This window comes from Diadema antillarum, unplaced genomic scaffold (genome assembly GCF_040938485.1).
Source record: "Diadema antillarum isolate AM-2024a unplaced genomic scaffold, OU_Dant_1.0 scf00000029, whole genome shotgun sequence".
NCBI classification, from domain to species: Eukaryota; Metazoa; Echinodermata; class Echinoidea; order Diadematoida; family Diadematidae; genus Diadema; species Diadema antillarum.
The window spans coordinates 4,581,979-4,603,043 of NW_027270918.1; the positions used below are offsets into that span (position 1 = coordinate 4,581,979).

The 21,065-nt window shown below is 37.5% G+C and overlaps 1 protein-coding gene across 1 annotated transcript; it reads left to right on the forward strand.

Moving 5' to 3' along the window:
- The first annotated feature begins 4,359 nt into the window (after nt 1-4,359).
- Nucleotides 4,360-14,444, forward strand: LOC139739757 (uncharacterized). Its single transcript, XM_071650358.1, has 3 exons — nt 4,360-4,565; nt 6,696-6,815; nt 14,020-14,444. Exons 1-3 carry the CDS (start codon nt 4,360-4,362, stop codon nt 14,276-14,278), a joined length of 585 nt encoding a protein of 194 aa, XP_071506459.1. The 3' UTR covers nt 14,279-14,444.
- The last annotated feature ends 6,621 nt before the right edge of the window (nt 14,445-21,065 follow it).

Here is a 21,065-nt window from a genome sequence, read left to right on the forward strand (position 1 = left end):
TTCTTTTGCAGTAATAACACTCTATTCAGCAGCGTCTGATGTGTATTGTCCCAAGCTAAAATTCCATAATGAAGGTAAGGGAGTATCAAAGAGGAGTATAACACAAGAAATGTCTTTTCAGGAATATAAAATTTTAGTCTGTTCATAACACCTATATTACGAGAAATGATTTTGCAAATATGATCAATATGTATTTTCCAAGAAAGTTTATTATCTACAAAAATACCAAGAAATTTGAAATATGACACACTCTCTAAATTACAATCATCCAGAACTATTTCTGAATTCAAAGAATCAACAGTATTGCTGAAAAGCATATATTTTGTTTTTTGAACATTCAATGACAACTTGTTAGCTCTGACCCAGTTGGTCACTTTTTTCAATTCTGTATTAACTTGTTGAGCAAGAACATCGATATCGTTATGGGCAAGAAAAACACGGGTGTCATCAGCATAGTGTATAAAGGAAAGTACCTCTGAAACAGAGGAAAAATCATTGATATATTATTATGAATAGCAGCGGCCCTGAAAGACTTCCCTGTGGAACACCACACTTTACATCTCTTATAACTGAATTATTATCTTTAATTGAAACAAACTGTTTTCTGTTAGCTAAATAAGTCTTGAACCACTCCAAGACTTATTTAGCTAACAGAAAACAGTTTGGGTAAAACAGCCCGTGCATGGTAAAGAAAACAATATTGGATTTTATTCTAATGATGAAACATTTTGTCTGATTTAATCAACGTGGATGGGTAGCAATGTGCGGCCACAACATAAAAGCACACCAAAGAACAATGTCTATATCCTAGGTCAAGAGTGACGTGCCTTCAAAGTTAAGGGGGCCGTCTTACCCCACTTAACCCTATACAGGATAACTGCATGGCACCCTTGAACTGCTAAATGGGGTTTACTGGAGTTTTGAAGGGGGGTTAGGGTGCATATTTGAACAGCTGTGCCTCATAATTATGGAACATCTATGAATTAGACACCAACAAAACCATCAGAAACCACGAGGAATTTCCTGTTAGTTTATAGGTCTCTATGGATGTTTATTGATCCTGTTTGATATGTTGAGAGTGGTGGTTAATAATTGGGTTTTATCTGTCGGTTTATGTCGGATATCTGATCTCTGTGTAACTTGTCATAATGGAACTCTTTTGGCCTTTGTTGTTGTTGTTGTTGGGGTTTTTTTGGTTGTTGTTGGTCCCAACATTATCAATAGAAACCAATAGATTACCATCAGAAACCAACAGACATCATAAGAAACCAACAGTAATGTGATGTTGGTTTTCTACAGGTTTTATGGGATTTTCGACCTGGGGTAGCAAAATCGCAGTTAATGACTTCCAAACATGAACAAACTCGCTCTAAGTATTCAACACGCTTAAGTTACTTGCATCTGACTCTAAAAAACTCGTTAGAAGTTGAATATTTGCCATTTTCACACTTTTACACATGTTGGAATTACTTGGATTGCAGCTCTGCACATAATGCAGTACGTCGGAACCGTATGTACTCTTTCATGGCTTAGTGGTTATAGAGCACAGCACAGTCACTCGTTTGAGCTTAATATGGCGATTATTCTTTTGTGTGTGTGTGTTTTTTTTTTCTCCCATTTCCGTCAGCTTGTTATACCAAGTCCTGCGGTAATAGTTTACAGAGTGGTTATGGTTTATTCATGCCCATTGTTGTGTGTGTGTGTGTGGGGGGGGGGGGGGAATGGATGGATGTGCATGTGTGTGTGCGTGCGTGTGTGTCTGTGTACGTTTGAATTATTATTATTATTATTATTGTTATTGTTATTATCATTTTATTTATCTATTCAGTCAAATGAAAATGACTATGATATTAACATACAATACATTCACCTGAATGATTTCATACGAAATATTGAATGAAATGAGAATAATATGATATAAGATGATAACGTAGATTCCGAAAACAAAATGCGAACTATGGTTTTTGGTATTATATACCGAATGTTAAAGAGAACGAGAAGGGTAGGAAGAGAGAAGGGAGAGGGAGAGAGAGAGAGATAGAGAGAGACGAGAGATGAAGACGGGAGAACAGACAAGGAAAAAGAATAAGGAGTATAAAACGGGACGGGGAAAGGGGAGGGAGAAAATACGTGAATACAAAGATAGTACTAAAAAGATAAACATGGGAAAAAACAGATTTAGAAAATAGAAAGCAGTCTTAAGATTAAAAAAGGGATATGCAAAATTATAAGGAAACAAGAGAATATTGCTTTATAAAGGACAGATATATATATATATATATATATATATATATATATATATACATATATACATTGTATATTATATGGGCTAGATAATAAAAGAGGGAAATAATGAATATAAAGATATATCTATATATATATATATATATATATATATATATATATATATATATACATATATACATTGTATGGGCTAGATAATAAAAGAGGGAAATAAAGAATATAAAGATATATCGTGGTAGGACTGACAGAGGAAGGCAGGATAGTATCTCACACTTCAGGTGTGTGTGTGTGTGAGGAGTATGGTATTATGCAAGTTTGGGGAAAAATCAGTCAAAATAATGATAAGAATGATATAGTGGTAAACACTAATAAAGATAATTATTTCTTATAAATCATTACTGAAATGTCATGATGACATTATTGTCTACATGGTCTATAATCTATGGATGAAGGCATAATGTGTATGTGTGCGTGTGCGTGTGTGCGCATTCGTGTGTGTGTGTGTGTGTGTGTGTGTGTGTGTGTGTGTGTGTGTGTGTGTAGGAGTAGGCTCATGGAACATTACATCACAACTTTATTCCCTCGATCATGTTTTTTATGCGTATTGGAACGAAATTACGGGGTACACTAACCGAGGTTGAATTCACGCTTATTCCACAGATCAATGTGTTTTAAGTCGAGCGCGTGAGTGTTTGTTTACAATAGTGTGACTTCGTGTATCAGAATATTTAAGGCTGCTATAGTCTGCACTCCAAATTTCATTAGGCCCTACTGGATGCCAACAGACTGTACACGAGAAGTAGGCATATAGCACCCACTCCTTCACTCGTCCACGGTCGGTCGTTCACATACCACCCGTGGCTAAGCCCTGTGACGTAGGCACGCCATATTTGTCCATCGCTGGTCTAGTCTCCCGCACGCTTCCACTGATAACAATCGCAGCTTCGGAAAATATTGCTTAAACAGTAAGCAGCTTTTGGGAGGATTTCTACATCTACTCCAAAGTACACATTGCGTCCGTTTTAGTATAAAATGAGCCATCACACACAAATTGGATTTTAATTGGTGCGCGTAGATTCTATGATTGCGTTGCATCAGTATCATTATTAGTAGTGTTCCCATACAACATTGAGGAGAAAGAATTGGCGCCTCTTTGTGTTTCACCCCATAATAAGCGTTTAATGCGATATCTTGGGTCGAATTAAAGAAGCACTGTTTTCCCATAATAATGAACAAAGAAAATAACTTCCAAACCAATTAATTTTACACGTAGGCCTACGTACATGGCATGACAACGAAGATAGCGATGTTCGCTACACACAAATGCAGAAAAGGGGCGTCATGCAATTATAAATTGATCAGTATATGCTCGTTATGAAGTCTGATTCCGGTCAAGGTGAAGAATAGCATGATGGGTTGATGTTGACCTGTCTGCTTTGTCTTTGACAGGCAATAGGAAAGGTGTCACTGTACTGTATTCAATTCTGGGTTAATTCTCATCCATATCTCTGGCTGGGCTCCAAGCAAAGCGGGGTTTCTGTAACGCCGCCAATGTCGTCGGCTCCATTTTAATGAACCCCGCCAAAAAAGACGTGACCGTATGGAATTTTAGGGCATCACCCATCTCCATTTCCCCCCATGCCGTCCCCTTCATTATTTACAGGCCTGTCCCAAGCAGAAATAAACCGCCTGATGACAGACAATTACTTTTGGCCAACCCCAGAAGTGGTATCACCACCGCGGTATCGTCAGCTGCGCCCCAGGCACCCTTCGTATAAAAGTTTCCCCGCATCCCACTTTTTCTCAGACCTCTGTGAGTCAGCCTTCCTGAGGGGAGTTGTTCAGAAGATATACAAGGCAGCATCCCATGCCCACAGAGTTGAGGAGAGTTCAGTCTCTATCCCGCTTGCCGACCCACTCCCGTTGCCTTAACACTGGTGCTAACCCCCTTATCTCCCCACGTACTATACACATTGCATTCATCATGCATTCGTCACCAGCCCTGGAATGCTCGTTAGACAACGCGCACACGACGTACTCGAGAACTGCATTATACATCTACCTCTGTGGTGGACCTGACTTTTTCGATAAAATTCGCCCAAAGTTGACATGAAAATGCCGGAAGAAGAGAAACAGGAAGAGATGGAGGCTTGCACAAGCTACTTGATGCGGAGAAAACCGCGGAAATTCTTACTGGACTTTAGTTATTTGGATGTGATATGGGCAGAGGATACTAAACTGATTATACGGGCGGGAGAACATCCTCCCGTTGTTATCGATTCGCCGAGTAGAATGCTCTCAATTGGACGCAGGGATGGAGGGTAAAGTATTTCTCAAAACATATCTCTTCTTCATCAATGTGTACAAAACGTGTAATAAGTATGAAAAATATATATAATTATGATGTCACGTCACCAAGTTATGTTGCAATAGGTATGTATTCAATAAGATAATTGTCGGGTGTTGAAAAGCATTTTAACCCGGTACACCATTTAGACACAGTTGACCTTTTCTCTTCATTGTTCTGCTGCCTTTGATGTGTGGCGCTCCATAATCACAGCTGACTTGACGGACAGAAAGCTATAGAGACAGACAGACTCCCCTACACCATACACTGGCGTGTTTTGTCTGGTGTGAAACGCGAACACTGTCCAGGGTTGTGTTAATGTAAAAAACGCAAAAGTATAAGTGTAATCCGATGGGAATATAAGATCACCTGTAAGCTGTGATTTTAGAACATTGGATTGATAAAGTATAGCACAAACATATTTATGTATTATGTATTATTTCCACCACACCATTTACGAATGACCGGTGAAGAGTGATTTTTTTTTTGTCTTCAAGAAAAGTTTTTATAAAATCGAGAAAACGATCAAAGCAGCGACCAATATGTGCACAAGGATGTCAACAGTCACGTGGGTGATATGAAGAACTTAGGGGAAACGTTTTTTTTTTCTTAATGACGTGAGGATGCTGCAAAGTAAATAAGTTTGGCTCATTTTGGCCCTACAAGAACATGCTTGAGGAAACTTTTAAAAAGCTGCGATAACAAGTTTTAACCAAATTTAGATATGATGATGACCTGCCATGCGCCCGTGCAGATGATCATAGTTTGGTTGTAGTTGATAAACTATAATAAACTAATTTGCTGTACAGCAAGTCATTATTTCGTTACTAATGTACTGTAGGTGTATACACTCTTAGAAAAATAGGTTCAACTTTGAACCTTTCTGGTCTGAAAGGTGCAAAATTACACCCGTAAAAGTTCTACAATATTGCGTTAAACGTAAAGGTCCAAAGTCAAATCTATTTTTCTTAGAGTGTAATCTGCACCAGTTAACTTATACACCAACACTATCAAAATCACTGCTGATGTAGTATTGCTGTTATACGATGCGTCAGCAGTTTGTGATGTATAGTAACATGCAAGGTGCTGTCTTTAGGACATTGTGGCCTCTAATATGCTACACTGTCGTGATGTTGTCTATAACCAGGACCACACCAAGATAACTGTAAACTAGTGAGTGGTTTACCTTGTTGTTGTGTGACGTAATGCTGTGAATATCCTCCTACATTTGTTTACCATTAAAGGCATTATTTACAATTTGCAGATAAAACAAAAACCAGATTTAGTGCTTTAAAGTAGTTTTAAAAATGTGAGTTAGGGATAGAAACAACCAATGTAAAAATGTTAATCAGTATAATTAGAGGAAAATGAGCAAACTAATAGATCATATTCGTTTCTGGTCAGTTATTCTTCTGTTTGCATTTTGTTTCAGTATGATTGATGTTACGTATCATTAAATATACAAAATGTGAGCAATAATTTATAATAAAATTGTTTCTAGTATAAACCGTTTAAAGGGATGGTACAGTTTGGGTTGAGGTGGGGTTTCAGGTTTCCAACGTTTTTTATGATGATTTGTTTTTAGAGATAATGAGAAACCTCAAATGAAATATGGAAGATCATATTATTCTAAGAGGAATACCAAGTTTATTTGATGAAAATTGGTTTTGAAATAGCTAAGATAGCCAAAACAAAGCAATCTTAATAAAAGGTGGGACCCAACTTTTATTACGATCACTTTTTTTACTTTGTTTTTTGGATATCTCAGCCATTTCGTTACCGATTTTCATCAAATAAACTTTGCATTCCTCTTAGATTTGGAGATTTCTTAACATTTCATAAAGTGGTTTCTGAATATCTTGCAAGAAGTTAAAAGCCGAATTCTCACCTCAACCAATACTACACCAACCCTTTAACAGTTATGGTTTATTGAGAAAAATAGTGATATTTAAGTTTGATTGCGAAATCTTTATGATGGGATGTTTTGCGATGCAACTGACCTGCACGTATGCATCAAATGTGATAATTCAAACATTTCTTTTTTTAAATCACTGCTCCCAATGGTAAGCAATACATTTTAACGTTCTATCTTTTCTCTGACCAGCGGATTCCAAGCCTGCGACACGGTAGAGTTGAAGGCTGACAGAGGCTATCTCCTCTGGACCAACCCACGGGGCTCCTTTGAAGTGCGTTTCAAATACGGCACACAGGGAGACGACTTCAGGTGACCGTAATTTTGACAATTGTTGTTGCTTTTTATGACAAAAAAGGAGAAAATATGGGGTCCTGTGAATAATAATAATAATAATGATAATAATAATAATAATAATAATAATAATAATAATATTAATATTAATAATAATAATAATGATAACAATAATAATTTCACCAAGCCCGTGCTGATATCAAATCAAACGCTATCATAAACGGTTCAAACGATTGTTTAAACCTATATCTTGATGAGATCATCAAAATAATCGTCTCCGTAGAGGAGCTCAAAATAGAGAAAGAAGCAGGGAATGGGAGCTCATGACACAATAGATCGAATAAGATTATCAGTATATAGAGTCTCCACATCAGTGTCAGTTAAAATATGCTGTGTATAATTCGCCAAAGGTATTAATTAATGAAGGAGTTTATAGTTGAATGGGCCCAACAACAGACTGCTTTAGCTAGAGTGGGGTTTGATGTTAATCTCGACATTATCTTCGAGCTTAAGAATATTGTTGAAAATGCTGTTTATTTCCCTTCTCAAATCAAATGAACTTCAGTTCAATTGTCAAATTGTACAGATATTGAATCATGAAAATCTTGATCTATCACTTGAAATGAAACCTCTAATGGTTTATTCGTCAATTCGAAACAATCGTATTGTTTTAAAGAAGCAAAGAAAAAAAATGTATACATGGGACTGTAATAATATCGCATAATAATGTCACATTGTTGCCAGCAAGAGATGATAATTGCGTTCACCTAAACAGACTTAACACAATAATTCAAAATGTTTTAAGTGTATGCGTTGGGGGACATTGCAAAGACATCGTTCGATCCATAATTAATATTATTAAAGGGTGCTTAACTCTTTTGCGACCTAAGAATAGGGACAAGATCGTGCCGTAATCCATTCTGCATGTATGGGCCTACTCAACGTAAAGATCTGAGTTTATGAATCTTGATGAATCTCAAACACAAAGAGGAAATGTTTATAGACCGCCACTTGTTCCTATTCTTATAGACAGAAGTTATGCATAGAAAATAATTGTCATTATTGTTGTTTTTTTTCTAATTGTCATCATAATATTAGTCAATCAGGGATGGCAAAAATATATCTTATGCATATACATTACAAGGCCTATACAGACTCGACAAAATGCAATATTCAGATCGAAATACGAAAAGCACGTGTATAGGTATATTCAAGTATATGTAATACAATACGAAGCAAATAACTTATACGTGAGAAGGTTAAAACGATTCATGATGGCACATGAGTGGAACGATGCCAAAGAAAATAAACATATTTGCAAACATTTTCATTTTCTAGCATAGTGAAACAACACTATAATCTACCCATAGTGATAATGGTAATAATGATAATTTCCCCGTATACGTCGGCAACAAGTTGGGGGAAAGTGTGTTTTCTTAAAAATCAAAATAACTTTCTGGATTTATCTCTGTAATTGTTCCATCACAGAGACATAACGAATAGTTGTAGCCTTCTTTTATCCAGCTCTGGCGCTCCATGAATTAACCGGAATGAAAAAAGTCATAACTTTTGAGTGGCTTGTCCATCCAGTTACCTCAAACTTTGCTGATGTGTTACATTGATACATTCGCAACACAGTCATAATTTTACATTTGAGGTTTCCCCCTTGCCGTTTAAGCGTCTGTCACCCCTTTTCCTTCGCAACAAAGGCATCACATTGAAAAATAAAAATGCCGTTCGCTGAGAAAAAAAAAATAAACCGATATGTACGTTGTTGTCTAATCATCGCATGGAACAAGAACAGGCTATAAAGAGACTTATGCAATTTTTGTTCCGCAATTGGCACGCACTTTATCGTCATCCCTTGATATCCGATTACCTAAACAGCAGTATCAAATCAGACTCACTGCGCACAATTCAAGTTCTGACTTAAACTTGCATTGACATTAATGGAAAAATTGGCCAGACACGATTGATTCGTTCTTTGCAAGTTGTAATGCATTTAAGCATGTTAAGTGTGAACGGTCAAACATCACAATTTTTATTCATTAAGAATGCGCTATATGAATCCAATTAACTTAATAAATCAAATTTCAGACACCTAGTCAAGCCGGCGCTGTATAGGTGTAGATGTATTTTCGGTCTGACACAGTCCAGGAAGAAAGGCTCGCTGAAAACAGTCCAAAAATAACCGCCCGACTCGCGAGAGTGGCATTCCAAGCGGTACCCCGTGCTGGGAAAGGAGTGACCACTAAACGACATTCCAACGTGCTATCTGTGGACACAAATTAACGGATAAATCAGGGTAATATGGCTTCAAGTGCTGCAAATATGCTTTATATACGATCGAATGAAAATATATGCCAGACGATTTTATCTTGCAAAGAAAAATCAAAGGTTTCTCGCAAAGAATATAATCAGAAAAGCAATTTACGAGTGCAGAGATGATGAAGATATTGGACATGTGTGTGCAAAAAATCCTTCTTGCACCGCCACAACATCGAGGGGAAACGTCCAGCGTTTGCATTTCAAAACGACGAGATAGCAGTGCCAAGCAATGACAAAATAGTGAATCTCCAGCGAAAGAGGATCTCAGACGTTTAATAACAAGACAAAAGTTGCTCTTCCTTCAGTCATTTTTGGTTCTGATATATTTACCAAGAACTTCACAGCATTTAGACATCGAAAAACGTATAGACTCTTACATGAGACGTAGTGGTTGTATAACATACGGTCGGAGAGTAGTGCGTTATTAATTTCGACAGTATAAGCCAAAAGATATCAATATTATAGAAAAACAAAGGTGCACTTCGTCCATTAACTCCTTCGGCAAAAACTGAATATAATCCATGATAGTGATAGCCATGGAATTTATATAGACTCATACAGTTCGTAGAAAGAAGCCAACCTATAATATACGAAAAAATAGTGACGTGACTGTGGCATCACCAAAAAGTTTTTATTATTATCATTATCATCATGATTATCATCATTCGTATTTTATAGAGACCTTAGCCCCATAACCATCTTCCGTTCCAGAAGTTGATGTCGATTGTATCTGTAACATATTATAATGGCAAACATTCACCCCATTCACCTTTTCTAAAGGTAATTTCGTTTACCAAAAGGTGTTACAAAAAGTCATCTCGTCACACCACCTCATTTGTGAACGCAAAGAACCAGTCTGCTTGATCTCAAGATGAACAAAGTACAAAAGAACGAATTGAATGCTGCAAAACATTTCCATATAGAAAGAGTCTCCCGCAATATTGTTCGAGTATGAAAGGAATGCTGATCTACTTTGCCAAGATGGACTGTCGTTATGAAGTAATGGCCAATTTCTGTTCTAGACGCCACCATTAAATTGATGGGGTGAAGGGGGAAGGGGAGGGGTAGTCAAGGAGAGAACAGTCTTTAGTAGAGAAGAGTCCTGGCCCAGCCATTTTCCCCGCCATCCAGGGCGTCGAAAGCTCGACAGCATCCGCCCATCATTTCTGATTTATTATTCCGCTTGAGTGCAAGCAATTTCAGAAATGCTTTATGCTCTAATGTTAGACGGACTCCACGTGCGTGTGGTCGAGGCCACGGATGGAAATGCAGTAAACTGTGAGACTGGTATGCATATTATAACCCCATCTCTCAAACACTGATAAACAGATGGTATGATCTAGATTTTCGTAAACACATACATACACACGTACAGACGCTGACACACACATACACACTCACACACACACGCACACACATACCAACACACGCACACATAAATCGAGTTTTCAAAGTACTTTATACACACAGTGTATAATGTTTGCTTGGAAACAATGACAACGTATATGCAATGAATGTTGGGAACACGCATGTAGTTTACGTAAGATGAGTAGTATAGGCCTACAGAGTTAAACTGCAAAACTGTTTGCGTTTATCACAGAAGATATAAAGATAACGACGAATGAAGATACTTTCATAAGAATACTTTAAAAACATCCGTTATCATGCGTTCCAGTCCAACATATACATTTGTTTCCTCTCGCAATGCACTGCCTTACCTTATTCTTCAATCAACGATAAATCAGATTTTTTTTTGTTCCCAAACTCACACACACACACACACACACACACACACACACACACACACACACACTCGCTCTCCACCCCCCCCCCCACACACACACATACACACTACCAACACCAACACCACCAATACCAGCAGCAACAACATGAGCCTGTATATACTGTGTGGTCGCGATTTGTCGTTCTTATGTTGTTGTTTATACAGACGCAGGCTATGAACCCCGAGCGGGTTTCGTGTCTTAGCCCTATCGCAGTACAATGTACATCGGTAGGCGTACCTTTAGCCCGAAAATTAAATGGATACACCAAGCCTTTGATCTTTCAAGGTACGCTGCGAATTCACTGAGCGATAATGAAATGAGATAGCCCAATACTTGTACGACGATATGACAGCTGTCCTATAGAAGGATTAATAAATGTCAGAATTGATCTTCCACAGGCGGTGGAGAATTAAGAGACCTGGGAATTCATGCGATGTCATAATAGGCCTTATACGTGCAGCACTGATTTATATCATCTATATTCTACTCATGTTACTCTGCTTACCAAGTGTGAATCTTGTCCAGTGCAAAACCGTATAAAGTAAAAGTATCTCTTTCCGATATTATTGCCGTTTTGCAGTAGACCATGACGAATGCCAAATAATGACCAAAGTCATATGATATTGATTTACGCAAGAAGTCATCCTTGCACAGTATGGAGAATTTGTTTTTTCTTATTCTATGTTGATTTAAAGAAATCGATCTGACATAAACTTCTCTGGTAACTTTATATGGAGTAGCAGCACAATCGAGAAGGCCACTTCTGATATCGCTGAACGCAGTACAGTTGTGTGTGTGTGCGCGCGCGCACCTGATTCTTATGTTGTCTTATTTTTTTTCTATGCCTCCCATGATTCCTAACTTGTGTTACTGATACTGAATTAGGTTTGTTTCCAGTTCTTTCGAATATCAATTACTTGCTCTGATGAGAAAGATAAAGACTCTATTATTATACTACTGACTTTGCAAGAACATACATTAGTGTTGTTTCAGGCGATCTCGCGATCTTCGTCAGATGTGGAACTATCGATAGAGCGAACGCGAAATTCCGAGATAGTAATCATGACTATAGTTGACGTTCAAGCTGCGTCTACTGTCTCTATGTGTACAAAAGTTTAAGTGATTTTTCTTGTTGAGAAATATGTTTAAATGGGAAAAATTGTATTACCTTTTTGGACTGTCACCAGATGAATGCCCTCTGTAAAAGTTTAAGGACTGCAAAGAATAGCCTGCTGTTCTTCCATTGCAATCGAAAAGGTATAATGAATATACACGATGTTACGATGTCTCTTATTTTCTAACTGTTCATGAAATCTTTTTTACTGAATGACACAGCCCATTACTATTTATGTCTTTCTGGTCGGAAATTGACTAATAGTAGATACAGGTCAAGAATAACGCAGTTGCATATATTCAGCATTGATTGGCATTTTAAAGTGCAAAGTCAAAAACAAAGAAAATGGGAGGTCATTGAGAAAATGTAGATTTTGTCGAAAAAAAGAAGAAAAAAGAATAGAGGACAACTCTGTCCAAAAGGAAAAATATTTAGCATCTATTATACATAAATGATAACGAAAATTCTCTTGGATCACAGATCTTTGTATGGATCATTGTTTTTACTTTAAAAAAAAAATGTTGTCAAACTTAACAAAATGTTTTCCTGTAGACAGCTTATAACATGGGGTGCAGGCTTTAATTTTTGATCCCTGATTCATTAGTTATTAATAATACTAAGCTAAATGTGTTAGGTCAAGTTAAGTTTCTCTCCGTTCACCATCGACTGTTCGGCAATGCTACTTGAAGCATCTTCACTCATCGCTCTTCCATTTCAGAGCGTGAGGCTCTTAACATGAAACCATCGCGTTTGTATCCAAGTCAGTGGACGTGCGTATATCCCGCAGACGCAACGGTATGGATTGCATTAAAGTGTTTTTGAAATGTATGCTAGCCTTCAAAGGACCGAACAGACAGAGCGTCAACACGAACATTAAGAAGGGAGACGTGATGCCTCAAACTTCATTTGACCCTTGGGGTTGGTTTGAACACCCCTTGAATATAGTTGACGAAGCCATAAACTGCAAACAATACGCCAGGGTTCTTTCTCTGACAGTTTTAACGGCGCCAGCTGCGAACTGTATATAACGTTGGTGGCATTTTGTCACGCGCGCGAAACCTCGCGACGCAGACAAAATAAAACGTCAACGTCAGAAAATAGCTGGAAAATGTGTTTATGCAATGCACATTCAACAATTCCGCACAAAGGAAAATAAACGAGTGGTGAACATATCATATTACAGGGGAATGAAGTAGAGAGAGGGGTGGGGGAGGGGAGAGAAGGGGGAAGGGAGAGGGGGAGTGGGGTAGAAAGTGGGGGAAGAGACGGGGTAGACGTCAGAAAAATCCCACTCTGGATCGAGATGGTTTACCAATCATATCACGTCGTGTTTACTCAGCTAACGACATTCCTCTTTCAGACACGCCATGTTTTCAAATCCCCAACCACACAGTGGTACTCTAAATACCCATCCTGCTTGTTGTTATCCATCAACATCTATTACGATCAAGGGTGTAATTTAAACCATTATAGTGGAATCTTCTTCTTTCGTCGTTAAACTCTTTTGGCTGCTCTTGTAAACGAATGAGCTCAGTATATGACATGCATGCACCCTGGAACTCCATGCGTCATTATATTCAATTATTGATTTAATATATCCAATCGGTTTCATCGACATTGACGATACATTAATCAGTGTAGGTCCTTTAACACAGAAGTTGTCTGCAGGTTTCCAAAATGAAGAGAAAGCAATATTTGCAGCATTTATATATAGATATTGCTTCCATCTGTAGATAAGAAATTAGTAAACAAACGAACTAATTTACAGTAATAATATAATCTTGACTTAGCGAACACCTTTTTATATAGAGTCACAACCATATGGATCACAGTTTATCTAATTTGACTGAATATTCCGGCTAGTTGCTGTGGAATATTCCTTTACCTTGATAAAACTATATTTATGTTTGATGCCAATTGTAAAATTGTTATGTGTTGTTTGAAAATGTTAGTAAAATTTTATTGGTATTTCCTATTTTTCATTTCCTTCGTCCAGCTGTTACATAGATCCTCAGCACCTCGGAGTGAAGGTTTACGAGATTCGGGGCTACCACAAGAGTCTTATTCTCGACGGCAAGAAGGCCATCTCACGGAGTACGGATCCCCACCACATGAGGACCCCGGTCCGCCCGGGGGAGAACAACTTCGAATTTCGCTCACTGAGTGGAGCGGTGCGACTGGAATTTGAGGTCATTCGGGACCCGGATTTCCCCAAACCGCAGGCCTTCAAGTTCAACTATGTACTCGCTCTGTAAACTGTCGTGATCGACCTCTTTTGGTCGGCCAAGAACTGTTACGATTTCACAGCTAATGAACTGCACTCACAGGCTTTGTATTCCTGGCAAAGGGACAGTGAATTGTTAAAATAGGTTAATGTTGTATTTTTATCTTGAAGACAACCAGTTGGTCTCGTTTGCGAGATGCGCAGTCCGTATTGTTGCAATGCACTCTAAGAAAAAAATGGTGGAACTTTGCACCTTTCAGACCAGACAGGTGCAGCTTTACACCTACTAAAAGGTGCTCCCATCGTGACACTTCGTCTGAAAGGGGCAAAGTTGCACCCGTCAAGGTGCTCCTAGTGTTAATCTTGGTAAAGGTGCTTAAGTTGTTGTGTTTTTTCTTAGAATGTATAAAATTGAAGATGTACGACGGTAAAGTGTTCTTTTTGTTTTGATTATACGATATGATACTTTGCCAAATGTGTTCTAGCCAGCTGTGCTTTGAAAATTATGTCGTGAAAATGAATGCCATATAGGCCTGCAACCAAGAAAACGCTGTTTTGTTTGTAAAAAAAAACAATAAAAAATTATGAGGAAGTGCATGGACATGGATAGTTCCATTGTCGAAAATTGTAAACTAATCGCAGTACGGCACTAATGTATGAAAAGTTCAAATGCATGTAAGTGTGGCTAGAAAGCTGTACAAGTCCGTACATCACAACGTGCATTTTGGTGTCTTTGACTACTTTGGCAATACAACTGTATAACTATACATCTGAGTGTAAAGGTTGTCAGAGATTTTGAAACGTGACTCTTAATTCCCAACTTTCGTCGGCCATCAAAGGTGTCAAGCCACGGCGGAAATTTCGAATTAATGAACCGATGCCATTCCACTCAAAACTATTAAATTACTTAACTTTAAACTTTACATGAAATTTAACAGATATTTATAGTTTAACCCGTAGATCATTTGTTTTAATACAAACATTGACAAAGCAATGATCTTTGGAGCATTATAACGATTATATAAACCTTACATACAAGAGAGTGTGTCGTCACGACATTTTAATATCGATGGGATTATGATTTACGTTCTACGTAAAACTTGTTATTTGGTATAGAAATCGAACAATATTTTACTCCATTTTGATCCGTTTAGCACCAACTGAAACATGTTTGTTCTAATTTTGTGGCCCGAGTGCATCTGCAGAATAAAAGAAAATGCAGTGTTAGATTATTTTGTCTATCGAATTAGAATACTCCGATGTGCATACAGCCATGTTTTGTACATACAAGGCCTTTCCTTTTCTCACTGCTTGAATATTATTTATCCTAAATTCTTCACTTTTTAAGCAACTTCCTACGTTCCTCTCGGTAGGTATACATCTAATGTAGATGTGCTTCCATTTTCATCTAAACATACATGTGAATTTCTAAATTCTCTAGTTATGAGTAATTCAGAGAATAACCTTTCGTAATTCGGATAATATCGGACCTAATAAAAATGTCATGTAATAACATGTATCATTTTGGAGTGAACATAACGTCGACAAGCAGCAGATTGACTCTCAATATTATAATAGGCATACATGCACGCGCTATTTTTTGTACAAACACATACGCACATGCATGCACATGCACACACACACACACACACACACACACACACACACACACACACACACACACAAATATGAGCCTTACAACTCTTTTTTCATACATTGGTATGAATGGTGCATGGTAAATTGTGTGCAAAATTACGGCTTATAGATGAATAAGATAACAATTGAAGTAAAGCAATAGTGTTTGCCGTTCAGAGCATAAAAGAAGATTACTTTGTAGATTTATCTACCCAAGCATTCCCTGCATAAAATTTAAGCTTCAGTATTGCTATGAAACAAAGCTTTAAACTCGATCTTGTTTTGCTCGAACACACGTAGTATTTCCAAGGTTAGTAAACAATTGGTGCTAGTAGACGTTATCAAGACATGTTCTCGATGCTTTTTGAACCTCGCTTATTATCTGCGTTCAAAAATAACGTTGAATTGACAACTATATAGGAGTATGTGCATAGATATTCTATAATAGTAACAGAATGTTCAGAGTGCATGCTTTAATGGCTTGGGTACGACTAGTTAATTTAGTAAAACTATGCGATACATGTAATACTCGTTTCTGCGATATCGGTTTTTTTTTCTTCCGAGGTTGAAAAATAAATACGCTTATATGTCTCTAACAACTGTTCAATTTCTTGTCTCTTCCTTTGACGATATAACTACTCAGAGATGATGCTGTTATATTTGTATCCGAGTGCAAACGTTGGGTTATACACTGTTTAACGTAATCTCTCTCTCTCTCTTGCTATATGAAAAGTGTCAACCATCTTCCCCAACACTTTACTATTTTGAACTTTGTCTTTATGTGTGATCACTGACAAGGTCATTTTTTATTACTGTATTTCTCTGCAATATACGTATTTTCTTATTGCTCTCCCCTCTCTCCATCTCTCATGCACTCTCGTTTCTGTGACATTTAAATCGGCGTTACACTGATACGACCCGACATCGTGCTGATTTATCGTTCTTGACTGTGTATGTCATCATAGCTTGAGTTGCACATGAAACCACACGGCAGCCGACACAAAGACATTCTCATCCTTAGCCCAAGTTGTCAATAGACACGTCTTCTGTGGAATGTACATTCAGTTTGGTAAGTCTTCACATCAAGAATCTGTGAACATCTACTGCTGCTGTCATAAATTGAGCTCACTTTTCACTTGTTCAGAGTCTGAATCTACACCGGGACTACTGTTGATCGGGATGTCATATCTTTGCTCTCAAGGTGAAATTCCCTGCATAAGTCTGATAATCACAAGTTTCCGGTTGTTTTTATCATTCCTGTTCAAGTTGTTGGATATAACATTATGATGAGCGGTTGGTGAAAGTTCGAAACTACACTTTGTATGAGCATCGGATACACATGTGGTGATCTAACCGCGGTCACACTGGCAAAAGATCGCGAAGTATAAGATCGCGATCTTTAAAGGGGCATCCTAGACGAGTTTCATAATTCCACATCATGGGGAACATAAATCGACAGATCCATGTATAGATTTGTTGAATTTATTGTGGTCTTTGAGCAGAGAAACCATACTTTGAAAAACCTAAAACAAATTACACTGAACAATGATGATGACATAGGAGGCTAACATATTTCAGAAATGCAGCACTGCAATTCCATTGCAATATTGTACCGCTTGCTTAACAAGTTCACCTGTGTATGATCTATGCATGCCTTCTTCTTTTGTTCTGCTTCATCGAGTTCCAACTCATAAATTCTTATGGTGAGGCTGCCATATCATTATCCTTCTTCATTTCAATACGTTATAAATTTTTAAAACATTCTTATTCCTCATCCCAATCACTATAAATTCTGAAACGCCGTACCCAGTACATGTATTACTAATTTATAGTTGTTCAAATGTAAGAGTCTGAAAATCATACGGAGGTCTCCTTTAAGATCTCGATCTTTTGCCAGTGTGGCTGCGGCTGATACAAACATAAAAAGGGACTCTAATGTACACCAGAGCCTTCTATTACAAGGCAAGGACGCCCTCATGTGGAGAGTACCCTCAAGCCCACTCATGTTGAACACAGGTCACTGATCTTCACTCTCGACAAGACCAGTGACACAGGTGCACCAATGGGTACAGGTGCACAAAATTAATGCGCGTGCGCGCGCGCCCACACACATACAACACACACATACATTATACACAAAGAGAACTGTACTAGCTTATGAAAGCTGCTCATTGCATGAAGTATATTTGTAAAAGCTGCAAAAACTTTTTAATTCAGCTCTCATGCACTCTAACACCCTGATAACAACAACAAAACATGATTGCCGAGCAAAGAATGTCTCATCAATCTTCATTTTTTCCCCTCACAAGATATGTAATTCCATTACAAAAAATTTGTTTAAACTTCAATACTGTAATTTAGATTTTTTTTTCAATGTGACCAGCATTTCCTTCTCTCTCCTTGCAACAGAGAATAATACATGTATGTATTACAGGTATCTTATAGATATATATACTGTACATTGAAAATGAACACGAGCTTATTAAAAACATTTACTGTGACTTGCAACTTTTCACATTTTTGAAACCTTGCTCTTTTAGAGAACAAAGCCAACATTATTGGCACATCAAGACTACATGGGAATATTTCATCTGGGAACCCACTTCCCTTAGAACTCACCAGCCAACATCCTTGTGGCTGTTAAACTGATAACTTGCTCTCTGACTGAGCTTAAATCTCGGTATGATGATCACAGAGAAGTACAAGCATCACACTATAAAATTCCTTGTGCCCTGTTGTCACTACAGGATATATATTCTGACAATTAGATGCATTGGAACAGATATAAAAGTTGCTAAAAGAGATGCAAATGAAAAAATACCATGTGAAACCAAGCATGTTCTAATGATGATGTAAGAAGACCAGTATGGATTTCCATCCTCAACCAGCAGAGGTACCAGAAAAATTACCTCACTGCCCTAAACCAACATCTACCCACAATGACACACTATGATAAACACTACCCACATTCTCTATGAGTCATACACAACTTACCAGTTGTTGTTAACCCTGAATGTACCAAGACACTTGGCTGTAACTTGATTTTTCATCAACATTCAGATATTTTCTCCACACTTACACCTAACTGTAAGTTAGCCAGCCCAACAGCCATAACTACAGTAAACCTTGCTTAAGTCAACCTTGCATAAGTCAAATAATCGCATAAGTTGAAGGTCTTTTCAAGTCCTCTTCTCTTTATATTTTATTGATTTTAATCCCACATAAGTCAAATTTTCCCTAAGTCAAAGCTATTTCTTCAGTCAAAATAGATTCGACTGTATGTACCTCTGTCCAGCAGGAGGGCCATGGTGACACAAGAGGGATTAAGGGGATTACATAATCTCTATTCATTGGCAAATCAAGTTTCTGGACATCTGTGCCAGTGGGGAAAGAAATTGCTCCTGCTGATGTGCCAACTGGCGAACAAAGCACATGTAGGGATCAAAAGTGTCAGTCAGTTCAATTTTATGCTTGCTGATGTATACACAAAATCATACAGACTGATGTCTGCTTAATAATATACTTTGTATCAAAGCTAAACATCACATTATGGTGTATCTGTGTTATATCTGAAATGACCCATCTCCCAGGGTACAATTTAGTATTACCTATGGTATATCAGACTTTATTTTGTGCAGTAGGCACAGATTAAGGTTTATTCTGCACATTCAAAGGAAATTGCATCCAATGTCAGACAGTGTGCACCGAATTAGTCCATTACTATTCACTACCTTGTGAAGTTCAACAGAAAACATACCACTTCAAATATCTCTTGCTTGCATTTCACAGGTAGTACTGAGACCGTAGTTTGTATATTTGCTTTTTACACAAATATGTTTCATATACGTTCGATTACAAATTAGAACATTGTAATAAACATGTATGATATAGGCGTGGAAAAATGCTAACTTTACTCAATATTGGGATTGTGAAAGCACATTTACGAGTTGTATTGGGAAAAATCATATCACAAGAATACAGTATAGTCAGTTAACACTTCAGAGAAATAATAAGCCATACTTCACAAAGCTTATACTGGCACCGATGTTATATTTGCTTTAAATTTATGTACATAGAATTTATACATACATGTATGCTGTGGGTAAGAGATGTGGAATTCGTACACAGGTTAATCAATTCCTTCTGAATTCAACACTGATGTGAAATAATATATTCCTACACTTTGCATCTTATTACATCCCACCCATTGATATACATCACAACATGTACCTGTTATACATGCCTACACTTTGTGCACTTTCAATGACATTTGATTTGATTTGATTTGATTTGTTTGTTCTAACATAGTTGTTATATCATAGTCCTAGTGCAAGTGGACAAATTCTGAAAGAAGAAAATGCTTGAAACCAAGTACCATTTTTGATCTCCCCCGATGGGCCAAAATGTTGTCATTTTGTAGCATCTCCATATACAAATATCAAAAGTGTCACTGTGCATATTCAAACCATATATGACATGCAAAAAAATAAAATTGCTTTTCAATGAGTATTCTCTTACATTTTGCATTATTGCTTTTCTGCATTTGTAGAGTAAAAGTCAAATGAAAGCAAAATATTTGAATTTTATAATACTTTTCACACTGTTATCAGCAGTGTTGACGAAGAAAATAAAGTAGTGTGCATGTTTGCACAGAAAGGAAGAATTGTTAATTATGTTGCCAGCAACAAGCCCTTGAGCTTCTTAAGTCACTGGGTGTGGTATGTACATGACTACCACAGTGTCCAAAAGAATGCATTGTGAATGAAAAAAAAAAATGTGCTTTCATCATGGAAAGAATAAATGTTGCCAGCAACACTATACTAGAGCAGATATGGCATACACGAATACCACATTATTGCAATACCGTTATTGTGCAGTGTACGTGGAAAAGAAAAACTGTCGAAAAGCATTAATTACTCCTGAATAAGAAGAGCTGGATATGCCCTGCTCAAGTGATTTGATTTGCGCTTTGAATACTGTATACGCGGAATATTTTCGCGTGTTTTTAATTTCGCGAATAGCACCTGACTCGCGAAATTCCCGAAAATAAAAAGCTCACGAAATATTCGGCATAGACTCCCGAAATATATGGTGTATACAGTATATCATTTCTTACAAGGGTCCCAAATAAAAAGGTGTGAGCATATCTCTTGCCTCAATGATTTTCATGCAATTCACGCCAT